General features: G+C 47.1%; 1 protein-coding gene across 1 annotated transcript; it reads left to right on the top strand.

Moving 5' to 3' along the window:
* Positions 1 to 4,868: 4,868 nt before the first annotated feature.
* Positions 4,869 to 6,845, top strand: LOC146186974 (uncharacterized). The gene has a single exon (XM_084608154.1). The coding sequence runs from the start codon at positions 4,869 to 4,871 to the stop codon at positions 6,843 to 6,845; it is 1,977 nt and encodes a 658-aa protein (XP_084464280.1).
* The last annotated feature ends 7,062 nt before the right edge of the window (positions 6,846 to 13,907 follow it).

Below are 13,907 nucleotides of genomic sequence, written 5' to 3'. Positions count from 1 at the left end.
AATTCCGCTTCGTGAAGGGGGATATACAGCGGATTGTCCGAAGCATTACGGCGTCTACGGTAAACCGTTGATGCATTCGGCAGGGAAGCTGGTTCGGCGTTCATGCTATAATGCTATACCTGCCTAGCATCGCCCGCTACTGCGCTTTGCCGCTGTGGCCGGGGGCGTGGAGCGTTCGGTCTAGTTTGCCCGGGCACAAAGAAGACGGCGATGTTGCTATGGTGATGGCACTGTTTACGATTCTTAGAAAAACGCACCACTCGCGCAAGTGAGCAACAGAGCTAACGCTCTAAAAGCCCGTCGGCAGGCAGAGCGTTTCCAAAAGAATGGGGCCCTTATCTCGAGTAAGGTAGATACCGTGTCACCCAGGCGTCCACTCACCCGCCGTCTCAACGCCCAATTTGTTGACTTTATATTTGAACCTTGTTTTGAAGCAACTCGACTTCCTGTGCTCTGAAAGGTGCCCGATCATGTTAGCAAAAGTGACAAAAGCATGTGAGAATTTCGAAGCATACAAAGAACGTGCTTCCGTTTGACCACATGAAGCAAAACCACTGTACTGCATTGGTATGGAAAAATACACAAATTATAGCACATGCCAAATCTGACAGAACGCAATGTGATCGATGCGTCTAATCGTTTGGGATTTGCAGGCGAACATTTGGTAAGCATGGGCGCTCTTGCATGGAGTAAAAATTGGGCTCTGATTATTATGTTGCAAATGTGTGAATGTACAAGTAAGTGCCACATCACGAAATTATTTACTACCAACACATGAAGCCGAAAGGCGGGCTCAATACTAAAGTATACATGTTGCATACGTGTGTGTGCCCTGTGAAATGAGTACAATAAAGTCAGGCTCCAAGCTAATAATGAACAGTAGTCCACCAAATATATTGGTTCAGAAAGTGCATGCATCATCACGGGAAGCTGCAACAGGACAGGTCAGCGTCTTCCATGCATGCTACTTTTCACATCAGATTTCAGTGTCGAGTGAAATTCTGCAGGAGAAAAATGTTTCTAGGAGATTGATTGTTAAAATTTTATTCTAATTGCCTGAAAATACTGTGTTCCTTTAATTGCGTGCGCGCACACACACACACACACACACACACACACACACACACACACACACACACACACACACACACACACACACACACACACACACACACACACACACACACACACACACACACACACACACACACACACACACACACACACACACACACACACACACACACACACACACACACACACACACACACACACACACACACACACACACACGCACGCACACACACACACACACACGCACACACACACACACACACACACACACACGCACGCACGCGCGCGAATAAATAACATAAGGACTCTGTGGAGCATTCAATTGGGAGTGCGGAAGTGGCCGCCATAAGCGCCTACAAAACTGTCCCCGTTAGGTCCTTTCTTCCGGCAACCTTCCTTTACAGCCCCCTCTCCCCTTCCCCCCTTTCCCACATAGTTTAGTGTGAATGCGCCTCCTCAGTGCCGAAGAGAACATGAATACATGCCCGCCGCCTGCGCGATACATAGCCTCTTGGTGGATTTCACATCTATTTCGAAATATCGATTCATCTCAAAAGGAAAAAATGGGCAATCATTCACTTATTTGCACATTGTAACTTACCAGCTCTAGTTTCCAAGATTGGACAAGCACGAACAAAAAATAAACAAGGGCGGCTGTTGAGTGAACTTCAGCTAATTATAGCTACATTATCATATTTGTAATCACGTTTGATAAAGCAAATTTCTGTTGACCGCAAGAGCTGGCAGCTTCCACTCCAGCCAAGGAGTGTTCCGATCCCTACTATATCTATGGCATCAACAATAGGGAGGTTTAGAATATGGTACCCCTAACGCTTAGGGGGGCAGGGTAATAGCGCGGGTGACAGTAAGAGCACAATTCTCTAATATAGTGCGCACGCTCCGCTATTACTCTATCCCACTTACGGATGGATCGCCGTATTCTAAAGCTCGCTAATGATCACTCGATTGCACAGCCCTAAAGAGGAGGATCAAAAGAACACAAGACAGGCGCCGACTTCAACTAAGGTTCATTGACGAAGTCTGCAGAAATAATGTCCTTCGCTTTTCCTTTTCACTCGTACTAAGATTGCACTGTGCAATCATGTTGACACCCTGTTTTATTTGTGTTCAGTCAAGCTAGCCTACTGCAGTCCAGTCTAACCCCCTCACGCTCGGCGGGTAGGAGCAATCGGGTTCGTGGCTCTACAGCGGAAACTATACTTCGTCTCACAAGATATCTTCAGCACTGCGAAAGCCAGAGGAGCCCTTTCAATTGTGCTCCTAAGTGCATCTAGCCCGTGCGCACTATAATAGAGAATTGTGCTCCTACTGTCACCCCCGCCAATTTTTTTTTTTTTGGGGGGGGGGGGGGGGGGGAGAGGCGCTTAGGAGCACAATTGCCTATTGTACGCGTGATCCTGGTTGGACCAGCTGGGGTGCCTCTGCCTTTCGCTTTGCTGCAAAAATCTTGTGAGACGAAGTATAGCAAGAGAGGGAAGGCTCTTGTCCCATTTTCGGGGCGCGTATTGTTCGAAGTAGTGGTGCGGTGGGGTGAAGAGGGGAATTCAATGGGGCAGCCCATGCTGCGCAGGATGGGGACAAAAGTCCTCCCCTTCTCTGCCTGGACACTGATGTGGAGCCGCAAAAACTTTTCAAAGTCCGCGCAGCAACACAAGAAAAGCCTTCAGGCAGCGCAAGTCGAGAGGGCTGGGTGGCTGGGTACTCAATTCCTCAGTCATCACCCTATCAGTCATGGATTAGTGGCGTAGCCTGGTGGCAGAATCTGAACTACTTCCAAGATGGCGACCGTGGAACCGCCACCTTATCCCGAGAGCGCAGCGGTATGTCTGGTCAGCGCCTGGTCTGGTACCTACAGTCACAGGGAAAAGCTCGCAATAGCTAATTAGTAAAGTGCAAGTGCAACGGCTTGAAAGTATTCCTCGCTTCCTCTAGCGCTTTAGCGCACTTGCAGTTACGCTGCATACAAGTACCGGGAGCAGAAAGGCAGCAGTCCGAAAGGTTCTCCTCCGAGGGTTGAAAGTGGCATGTTTATGAAGTTGTCATAAACAGCGATCACTTGTACAAACACAACCGCGTTTATATCACATCGAGCGGGACAGTCAGCACGGCAATGTTTTAGCAAAACGACGCAGCAGAAGCAACAGTGCAAGACCCGCCACAGCAGGCGTCTACCCCAAAAAGTTTACAGCTGTGCTGCTCTCGGAGTTTTTACACCTGCAGAACCTATTGCCGCCTCCGCAGACAGCGCAATTAACTATTATTGTAGCAAATTACAGAGTTCACAGCACCTTGGATCTTGCGAACTACCCAAACGAAACTTCAACAGACGATGACCAAGGCTATGGCGGACCGGAAGCGAAAAGGCTTCATTTTTCCCGTCGTCCCCCGCGTGGCAGTCGACAGTGAATACAACCTATACGGCTTTCGCGGGATATACTATGTTTAGCCACTTCTTAATTTGTGTTTTCTGTTTAGGTTTTGTCTTGGCGTATGTAATCCAAAGCCATTATGCTGGTGTGGGGAGAAAGAACTGAAAGATGCCGTTTCTAAATGTTTGTTTCCTCTGATATTGCTCAAGAATTTTACGTCATGCAAAAATGCTGACGGAGCATGGACCAGACTTGACGGACGATTTTCGCTCTATGGTCATATCCGTCCGACTCCATGTCCATTCTCGCTCTGTTTCCATCCCATGACCGTACGTCATTTGCGTTGTCCCAGAATCTAATCGCCGTGCACTGGGCGAGAACAGGAAAAAATACAGGATGGTTAACGAAATTGTAGGAACGTCGGAATTTTGCAGGCGACATGTATATTCTTAACCGCACTATACATACGAGTATTTTCGCGAACAGACATCTCGGACTGCTATGAGTGTGCAAGGTGAATGTTTGAGCTTCGATGCCACGTCACCGCAAATAAATTCTCAAATATATATGTTCTGTCTTTCATGCTGAAGTCAGACAGCCGGATTGCATTGGTAGTCTGAAGTGAAAGGGCCCATGAAAAGCTATTTACGAAAACTATAGAAAGCGCGCATGAGCGATATAGGTTTCACATCAATTATAACAACCACCCAAATTTTAATTACGTTTTCTTTATTAGCACGGAAGATATGTGCGATCGAAAACGGTGCTCTTCGATCCTCCCCCTCCCCCCCCCCCTAAACTCAGCCCATGCCGGCGTGCGAAGAAAAAATAACCAAGCCGCCTCGGCGTCCCATCACGCCCCGTCCTGCCCGCTTAACTTGGAAGCGTCCAATGAGCGAACGCGCATAGCAAACCCATATGACGTCACATGGGAGGTTTGCGCGCGCTGCATGCTGGGATATGTCGCACCAATCGGTCGCGAGTAATCGCCAGGATCACTTTTTCAAAATTAGTTATAAATTATGCGCTCCATGCAAAGCTTTCAAATTTGGTTCGAATACGCATATAAGACCACCTCCACGGATTTCTTGTGTTATTCATATTACCGCAAGTAGCATTTAAGAGGTCTTTGAACTTCTTTAGAGCAGTGACAGTTCACCTGCACATGAGTTTCAACACGCTCGTTAGAGCTTATGAACATAAATGACGTGTGAGCACGGTAAGAATTTTAATTGCAGGTTGATATGTCAACAGAGGAAGGTAGCGGTAGCGCTGTGGATGCCGGTGACAATGACGTGAAACTAAGGACCGAGCCAATATGATCTAGCTAACGCTAAAAGGCGTTCTTTTTTGTTTCGTGCCTTTGTTTTAGGTTTCGTGAGCAGCGGCCATGATACTGGTGTAATGGAGGAAGCGTGCAAATCGACGCTACTCGCAACCGTCGTCATCATTATCTTCACCTGCGGCATCATATACCTGCTGAAGATAAAATTTCTAGACAAACCACCGGTGACGGTTCGTCGCTGCCAGGGCCTGGCATGCGACGATCCGTACGAAGCTCTGGCAAGTCTTGTGAACGACACCGTAAAACCCTGCGACGATATCTACGAACACGTGTGCAGTCGGTGGACCTGGAACCGAGAGCACGTGGGCTTCCTCCAGGAGTCTCTGGACAACTACCTGGTCCAGATGCGGGCCATCTTCGAGGCTGCAGGCGCCAACGCCGCCGAAGCGGTTCTTGCCGATGGCCTGCGAACCGGCGGCACCCTCTACTCGCAGTGTATGGCTGCCATGGAAAGCAGGGCGCTCACTCTGGAGGATGATATGCTTTTCTTCATGCGCAAGTTTCTCGTGCGCAGGATAACCGGCAGCACGACGTCGCGTGAAGCTATGAAACTGGGCGTGGAGACATCGTTCATGTTTGGCCTCGACGGATTTCTGACGCTGCGCCCTCAGAGTCTCGGCACAGCCGTAGTGATGTACGCATTCAAGGGCAGCGCTCTGCAGACGTCGTTCCCGGCCATGGCCGACTTGCAGCAGTACATCAGGGTCGTCCTCGAGGTGGCCAGAGCCGCATCAGGGCCTTCGAGCCTCGCGACGGCTGTAGTGGCACTCGACGGCATCGTTATCGCTCATATGCATCGTCAGAGATCTGCGCATAAGAAGATCCTCGAAGCAGACCTCGAGCAAGAATCGCCCGAGCTGTGGTATCTCACCGATGTACCTATGAAGCGTCTGATTACCATGTCCACTCTGAGCAGCGGCGTGCTTGTTGTCCGCGACTATGAAAACATCCTGGCCTTGATACATTTCTTCGAAAACGCGTCGAACGTGGACGTGTCGTGGTACCTCGTCATTCAAATGCTGGCTGACCTTCTGCTCTTCGACTACATGACCAGGTTTGAGCTCAACGAGAAGCGGCACGTGGTGCGGGCCTGCTCCGCCGCCGTGAACAAGGCGGCGACCCACGTGTGGTCCTTCGCGAGTAGGCAGATGGTGCTGAACAAAACGGACCGCGACTACGTATCCGACATTTTTGAGGTTATTAAGTCGACGCTCGTTTCCAGTCAGAGCTACTTCGCAAACTTCGTGGACAACGTCACATTTTCCAGATTACAGAAGGCACTCGGTGGTATTTCATTCGTGTCCAACGGCAAGCTCTTGGAAAGTCGCCGTAACTACATGCTGAAGAGGGGTTCTTTGTCAAAGCAAGCCGATAAGTTCATCCGCAACTACGTAGGGATTCGACACCAAACCCGATCTCAGTCGTTAATGCGGCCGCCGAACATCTTTTGGGACATAGCCTCCGTTCTGGAGATGACGGCGAGTCCCTCCTACAGAGAAGAAACCGATTCTCTGTACCTTTCCACAGCGCTTCAGATCCCCCACATCTTCTACTGGGAAGAACCCGCGCATCTGCTCAACTACGGCACCCTAGGAGCTGTGCTGGCCAGGGAGCTAGTGAAGTCCATCTCCATCGGCACTCGATTCGATCACGACGAACCGTTGTGGTCGGAAGAAGCCACGTTGTCTTTTTTGGATAGCATGATTTGCTACGTGGGCGCCGGAGTCTCTCAACGCGTAGGGAACGCGACCGAATTCAAATCGGAGCTCTTTCTCTGGCTCACGAGTGCTCGAGTGGCGTACGATGCGCTAAGGAAAGACTTCTCAGTCTCGGCCCATAAAGGCCTTTCGTGGACAGCGGTGCAGCAGCAGTTCTTTCTGCGTTTCTGCCTCGCGGCCTGCGAGTCGTCTACCGCCTCGGCAGTAAGTGCGCGCCACAAGTGCATTTGGCCGCTGGTCGAGAACCCTGCGTTCGCTGAGGTGTTCAAATGTCCTCAGGATTCGTTCATGTCGTCGCATCAGAAGTGTAATGCCTAAGAAACAGTCTGCCAAGCTCAGATTTTTTTTCTCCGAGTTCGGTAAATACGATATGTTAGGACGAGGATCCTTGTCACACGAGAAAACAGTTATTGGACGCCGTTGCACGCGAAATGTGGGCGTGAAAGAACCATAGTTCGATTTTGTTTTACTATTGCACCAAAATAGTTTTCTTCTGTTTAAGCTTCTACAAGAGCGTGTAATATAAACCGAATTTATGGATCGCTTTGTATCGTAATTCTCTGTAACGCTGTTGGGTAGGATTGCTCCGTCATCATTGGCTCACCGGCGCTCAGGCTATCAACTAAACTGAAAACGTAGCTGGGGAGGTGACTATAAAGTCAACATCCAAAGTATCTTTCGGAATAGGTTCTTTCCGGTTGGAGTTGAAGGTACTCCCCAGGAAGAGCCGGTTGCTTGTAATTCTGTAGCATGCTCTTTATGTTTAATATGCTTGTTAACCGCAAGATGTATAGCCTAGACTGTTCGAACATGTTATTAATGCCAGTGCTTGGAAATTCGATTGAGCTCTTTGCAACACTGTTAGCTTTTATGTAAATATGTGCATCTTAGTCATTATGCTTTGTTGACTGTAATGATGAATGAATTTTTTTCCTTTAGCCAGTGTGTGCATCTTTTAAATACTCAAACGTACCCTTGGTGCTTTGACCAGTCCGTAATTCCAAATGTTCGGTGCATGGAAGAGTGTGTCCTGAAAGATCCTTGCGCGTGTAGCTTGTTTACGCTGACAAGCGCGCAAACCTTTTCCTGCAGCACGAGGGAAACCGAAACCCAGTATGGCAGGCATGAATGTTTTGTCGAGACGGAATGCATGTTTTGCGAAAGAAATATCACACACGACATCAAAGGTACTTTATAACGCAATGAGGAATACTTGTTGATTCTCGCAGTGAAATTTCATTAAAATGCCAAGTGCTTCACGGAAGCCCGCCGATAAATCCTCAATTTTTAGGTAAAGATTTTGTGGCCCAGTACAACCAGTGTCGGCTCGCATGACCAGGCGGACCATATTACTTGCGCAGATATTAAGGCGGAAACCTTTATTGGCTCATGAGTTTGCGCACAATATATCCGTCCGCAGAGGGCTTCACATCGTTTATGTCGACGAATGACGTGATTTATAAGTAAAAGAACGCCTGTATGAGGGAGGTGGTAAAAATGTCTATTGAAAAATTCGTTGATGTGAATTAATTACAGCCAAAAAGTCAAATCGACGTCGATATAGCCATGAACGTCGATATAGTGCACTGACGTCAAGACAGGCAGGCAGAGATGTCGAAATAAGGCGAAAAACGTGCAAAATAGTAACAGTTAAAACAGAGAGAGAACAAGCAAAAGAGAAAAAGCATAAAGAGCAAAAAAGACCGAAAAGAGAAAAAAAAAGAAAAAAAAAGAAAAAAAAAGAAAAAAGAAGGCAAATGAGTGAAGAAGCGGCAATTCAGTACAAAGAGCCGCAGGAAAGGCTTTCGTCTTGCCGCATTAATTTAAGATCTAAGTGCCTCCAACGAATTTTTTAACTGAATAACTTTATGAACTTTCTTTAGTAACGTTGTTTATTGGTTCACGGCATAAAGAAATATGTAAAAAAACATTAAAAGGGGTATTAAATGAAAGAAAAAGTTGGCTGTTCTAATAAAGTTCTAAAGGGAACGATGATGAGGCCCCTGCGTCCAAGCAATGTAAGGAGATGGAAGTTCTCTTTTGCTCATGGGAAAAATGAAGTTTTCTTAGTAATTGCACATATATAAAAGTGTCTTTCAAATTCTTCGCTTCAAATATCGTAAAAGCTCTTAAATAGCCGTGCTAATAATGCATATTAGAAAGTCTCGTAATCGTCTTCAGACCTTTTTTTACTTTTTACAGATACGCGCCGGTTACAATTCGAGATTTTTAGGTGACGGCTAGTGACCGCCAAACAAGTTTTTTTTTCTTTTTTTTTTTGAAATTTCGAAGACTCGTTAACCTTGGCGCTTTAACCAAACACATTGAGAATTTCCTGACATTCGTGAGCCTGCGTAATGACCTCAGCGATGTCCATAAGTATGGCTCAGGATCAACTCACACAATGGTGTATGTGAAACTTCACTTTGCTTACCACGCCTCTACTGGGACTGCGAGCAGCGGTAACCGCTGCGGCGAGGGCGGAATAGAGAAGCTCATGTGGAAAGTGCACCACGGAGAAACTCGTTCCGACGCGGAAGCTTTACTACACTCCCTCGGACTAAGGTAGCGCCGACGCGTAATTCCGTCTCCTCAACGGTAGGGTCCCGCAACTTCTTTCTCCTCACTGGTTGCCTCTGAACGGGTTAAACGGCGATTGTTACCGAGAGGTGTCTCTTAACGCTACCTAAAGGTAACATACACTCACTGAAGGCAGGGAATGATTGCGGTGAAGGTAATTAATTAGTGTTACCGTTGTCATGCCATCACCTCGTGGCTCTGTTCACGGCTGTTTTTGCGGCGATTAAGAATTAAAAACATTCCATAATGCAACCTAAAGGGAAACACCCCCAGGAATGATCTTCGTAACTTATTTTAACTTTGCGATTTAAAAAAAAAATTCTGAAAAAAGTTTCACATACAGGATTCGAGCATACGTTTTATTCCTTCAGTGGGCAGGTAAGTAGCGTTAATCCATTGTGCCACTGAATCATGTTTTTCTCTTTATTGCATGGGAAAACTTCCGTAAAAAAGGAAAAACTCCACTTACTTAAACTTGTCCATGTCTGAATTTACTGGGCTGCTTAATACGAGCTCGTCATATCCCTAGCTCGATAATGTACCATCATCAAAACATCAAAGTTCTGGGAAGCACACACATGCATCTATGTACGGCATCCAGTTTGGGGGTTCTTCGCGTGCAGCGTATACACTCCTCACCAAAGCACACTGCTCCCGAAACACAGATTTGGACGATCTTGGTGGCTCGGCATGCCTGTACATCATGTGGCTTTTCCAAAGACTGAACAGTCCCATCAACACAAATAGATCATAAGGCACAACAGAGTTTTTGTCAAGAGGCAAACATCTAGCAGTATACGGTGTAATTTCAATGTCCTTTTTAAGAGTTCTTGGTAGTATGTCCCAAAAGAACATAGCATCATGGCAGAGAATAAAGCAATGATCAATTGTCTCAGGCACGCTACACAGACGACAATTCACCGTCCAGGGCACAAACATCTCCTTATCATTAAGAAATGTCTTTACAGGCAACGTCGCTGTGTGTAGTTTGAAAAAGAACGATTTTGCGGCTGCCTGAATGCACATTTGCCTAACACGCTTTAGAACACTGGTGTCTAAAAACCCCAAACAACGCTAGCCGATAGAATGGTGTAGGGAAAAATTACTCAGTGAGAACCTGGGTCATCTGCGTTCTCGAGTGGCAATACAGGTAATATAACGAGAAGCGCACAGTGAGAAAATTGAAAGTGTCAGCAACCTTCTTAAGGAATCCTCATACCCCCCCCCCCCTCCCCCTTCTCCCCACGAGCCTTCCCAGTCGGTGCGAATAACGCCTATTGAGCATAGCTACAAGAAAAGGGTGGTTTGCAGATTTGAAAGGAACAAGTTGTCACGCCGCATGGGCTCCCATTGAGAGTGCCACACAAATGTTGCAAATATTCTGCGTATTACTAATACCTTCCTCCTCGCACAATGCAGGACTTGAAGGACATACTTAAGCTTTGCAAACAAACATATGTTACAGACTTGTGCCCTAGCAAACACTGAGAGTTCCCTACCCATCCAAGCCTGTGTTTGTCGCCACATAGGTACGATTTGTAAATTCCAGTAGGCGGCGCTGTCACGAACTTAGTGCAGCGGAACCCCTAGGTACTGGAGAGGACTACAGTCCAAGCATATGCCTCCGAACTGGCTTGGTCTAGTGCTCCAATGTCCTAACCAAAAGCCTTTCGATTTATCTAAATTAAGAGCCGCGCCTGATACATCACAGAACTGTTTAGTCATGTGTAAAGCCTCAAGTGCACTCTTTTTGTCAGAACAAAACAAGGCGATATCATCAGCGTAGGCTAAAATCACATAGGCTAAGTTCACATTGCGCCAGATAGAAACCCTGGATGGCTGCACTGTTAATTATACTGAGACTGAGCGGTTCCAGATATAAGGCAAACAACAATGGAGAGAGTGGACATCCTTGACGAACAGATGATTCCAGTGGTATTGGTTTCGTTAGCTCCTGATTAGCAGTTAGTCTTGTATACGAGTTTATATAGCACAGCCTTAAGCCTTTGAGCAAAACGTCACCAATGTTTGCATGCTCCAGGAACGCGAGCAAGAAACCGTGCCAAACTTTATCAAACGCCTTCGCCAGGTCAATTTGAATCAGAGCTAGTACTTTGTCCATCTCATCTGATACTGTATCTATTACTGAATATGCAATGAATACTGCGCCCTCTGATACCACATACCTGATCGAACCTATCAAGTCCATAATGGCCAGCTGCAGATGACCACAAAGAACCTTGGCAAAAATTTTGTAATCAACATTACAGAGGGAAATTGGACGATATACTTCAACAATTTTCAACCGATTAGTATCTTTGCTTTTGGGAATTAATATTGTGCGACCGGAATAGAAAGTGGGAGGCAAGAAACCCACATCATAAGATGCTTGAAAAGCTTCCATCAAAACAGGCGTTAGGCTAGGCGAAAATGTTTTATAGAATTCGCTAGTAAGACAGCCTGGGCCAGGAGATTTCTGGCTTTGTAGGCCTGAAATGGCTGCTTTAAGTTCTTCCAAAGTAATGGGTCCCTCCACTACAGCTTACTTCTCATCGTCTAGTCGAGGAAAGTTCTCTAGTAAGGAATTATAATCAAACCCTGATTTGGATCTTCCCAACTGACGAACAGCTTTCGATAGTAGTCATAGAAAGCAGTAAGAACACCAGGAGCATCACTGTATGTGCAATAACCATACTGAATTTCCAATATTTCCTTCGTAAGAGCATTCTCTCTTTCATCACGCAAGGCCCGACGTGAAGGTTGCTCGTCAGGAAACCTTCGGGTCCTAGATCTATCAGGGCCCCCTTGTATCTCTCCGTTGCAAATTGTTGAAGCTTTGCATTTACGTTATTAATTTCTTCAGCATAGGCACCCGGGCTAACTCTGTCTAGCTCATGTAGCTCCATTAGAGTGCACCCAAGCTCACAAAGGTGGTGCCTCTTCACGAACGCGATTCTTGCAGAGGCTTCAATTGCCAAGTTTTTAGTCTCCTGTTTAAATAAGTTTCATTTTTGAAAACCTGACAGTTCATGGCGTGACCATATGTCGTTCAACAAGTAGGTACAGCACACGTAAATATTTCATCAGAGAGCAGACAGTTATTCATCTTCCCACAACTCCCATCGAAGGTGAAGTATGTGCCGACTGTACCTCCCTATCTGAAGAGACACCATACAGTGGTCACTGAAGAGGGGCTGCACTCAGTACCCAAACACATTTGCTAACGTGTCTGTCAAGGCGGGCATTAGAGGAAAACTGAAAATGAGTGACATGAATACTGTCGCCTTTTTCCTGCCCCACATTCACAAGATTATATTCACAAGCCAAATCGTTAAGTAATGCAGCACTAGGGTCATATTTCTTACATAACACTTATCGGTCCTCATTCGTACAAACAAAATTAAAATCTCCCAACAATGTAATTTTGCGATCGCACAAATGGTTATATAATGAGAGAAAAAAGAAGAAAAAATTACCGACGATTACGTTACTTCCTAATGCGAAATTTGAGCGCAGTAAATAAGCTGTTTCACCTTTTCGATAGATTGACGCAAAGAAATCGAGCAACACATGTATGCGCTATCACAGAATTTTTTAGAGCGCGCGAAGAAAGGAATTAAGTTCGAGCCGGCGCTTTGACAACCGGAGACTCGCAGGAAGAGGGGGGAGGGGGGCGGCGTGTACACCCAGCGGCAAACGATGGGGGCAGAAGCGCGCGCAGCAAGCGGACAACGCGATAAAGGGAGGAGGGAAGAGATAGCAGCGACTGACTGATGCTGCTGACGCCAATAGTGAGTCAACCCCAGCTGCGGAGTTGGTTTCAGGGACAACGCCGCCGATGCTGACGCAAACAATATGATACCCTCGCTTCCGCAGCGCCAAGAACCAGGTCTAGCCGTGGGAAGGTGGTCACGTATTCGTCGACGTGCCGGGGCCTACGTGAAATAACCGGCGTGTCGGCAACTGAAGAGCACCCTATCCGCCACACAGGAACAGGGGGGGGGGGGACCCTCCCCTTCTCTTTCTGCATGGCGGCGACGGTGTTCTATGCAGTCACGTTATCTTGACTCTCTAGCGGCGTCAGCGGCATCCAGCGGTATCAGTCGGCCGCTGCTAGCGCTGGGGGGATGAAAGGGGGGCGGAGCTGGTTACGAGGCCGACGACGACGCCGACGCCGACGCGAAACCCAGAAACGGACGCCAAAGAGCTGCGCTCTAAAAAAGCCTTCTCTCTCGCTGCTTTATGGGGGCGCAAATACAAATAATTCGCCACTGAACACCTGAAATTGTGAGGTCACAGCATATAAGTCGCCCCTCGTCATCTATGCAATAAGACATGGCCGTCATCTCTAGCGTTTTGGCCAGGAATCGCATACACCATCCGGATAAGCCTCTAGCGTGGCTAACAAAAAGGTTATATTTCGGCAAAAACGGCTCGAGAGCAGCTTCTGTCTCTTCATCAGAGGACAACTTTGTTTCCTGCATGGATTGCTGCTACAGACACGCTTCATTTCTTTAAAAGATGTCTTAAATGCTGCTGCCTCCGACGATTACGCATATCCATAACGTTAATGGTAGCGACTTCATAGGCTGCGACGCTAGCCATTTTTGATACCAGTCCTATTAAACACCATCCCCTGGAATGGGGTGGCCTGCCTGCAAATCAGCGGCCTTTCGGACAGACATCGCCCTCTTCATTAAAATCACTCTTCCCGTGTCCTCTACACAGTGTGTCTTCTCGCCAGCACCATCGATACACACCTCATCATATGCGGGACGCTTCAAAGGTGCTGTATTGTCC

This window comes from Amblyomma maculatum, chromosome 6 (genome assembly GCF_055883805.1).
Source record: "Amblyomma maculatum isolate TAMU_Amacu chromosome 6, ASM5588380v1, whole genome shotgun sequence".
NCBI lineage: Eukaryota > Metazoa > Arthropoda > Arachnida > Ixodida > Ixodidae > Amblyomma > Amblyomma maculatum.
The sequence above is the reverse complement of the archived record's forward strand: the minus strand, read 5'-3'. Positions and strand labels throughout refer to the sequence as shown.

Coding starts and splice junctions, on each gene's coding strand:
- LOC146186974 (XM_084608154.1), top strand. CDS start 4,869: ATGGAGGAAGCGTGCAAATCGACGCTACTCGCAACCGTCGTCATCATT.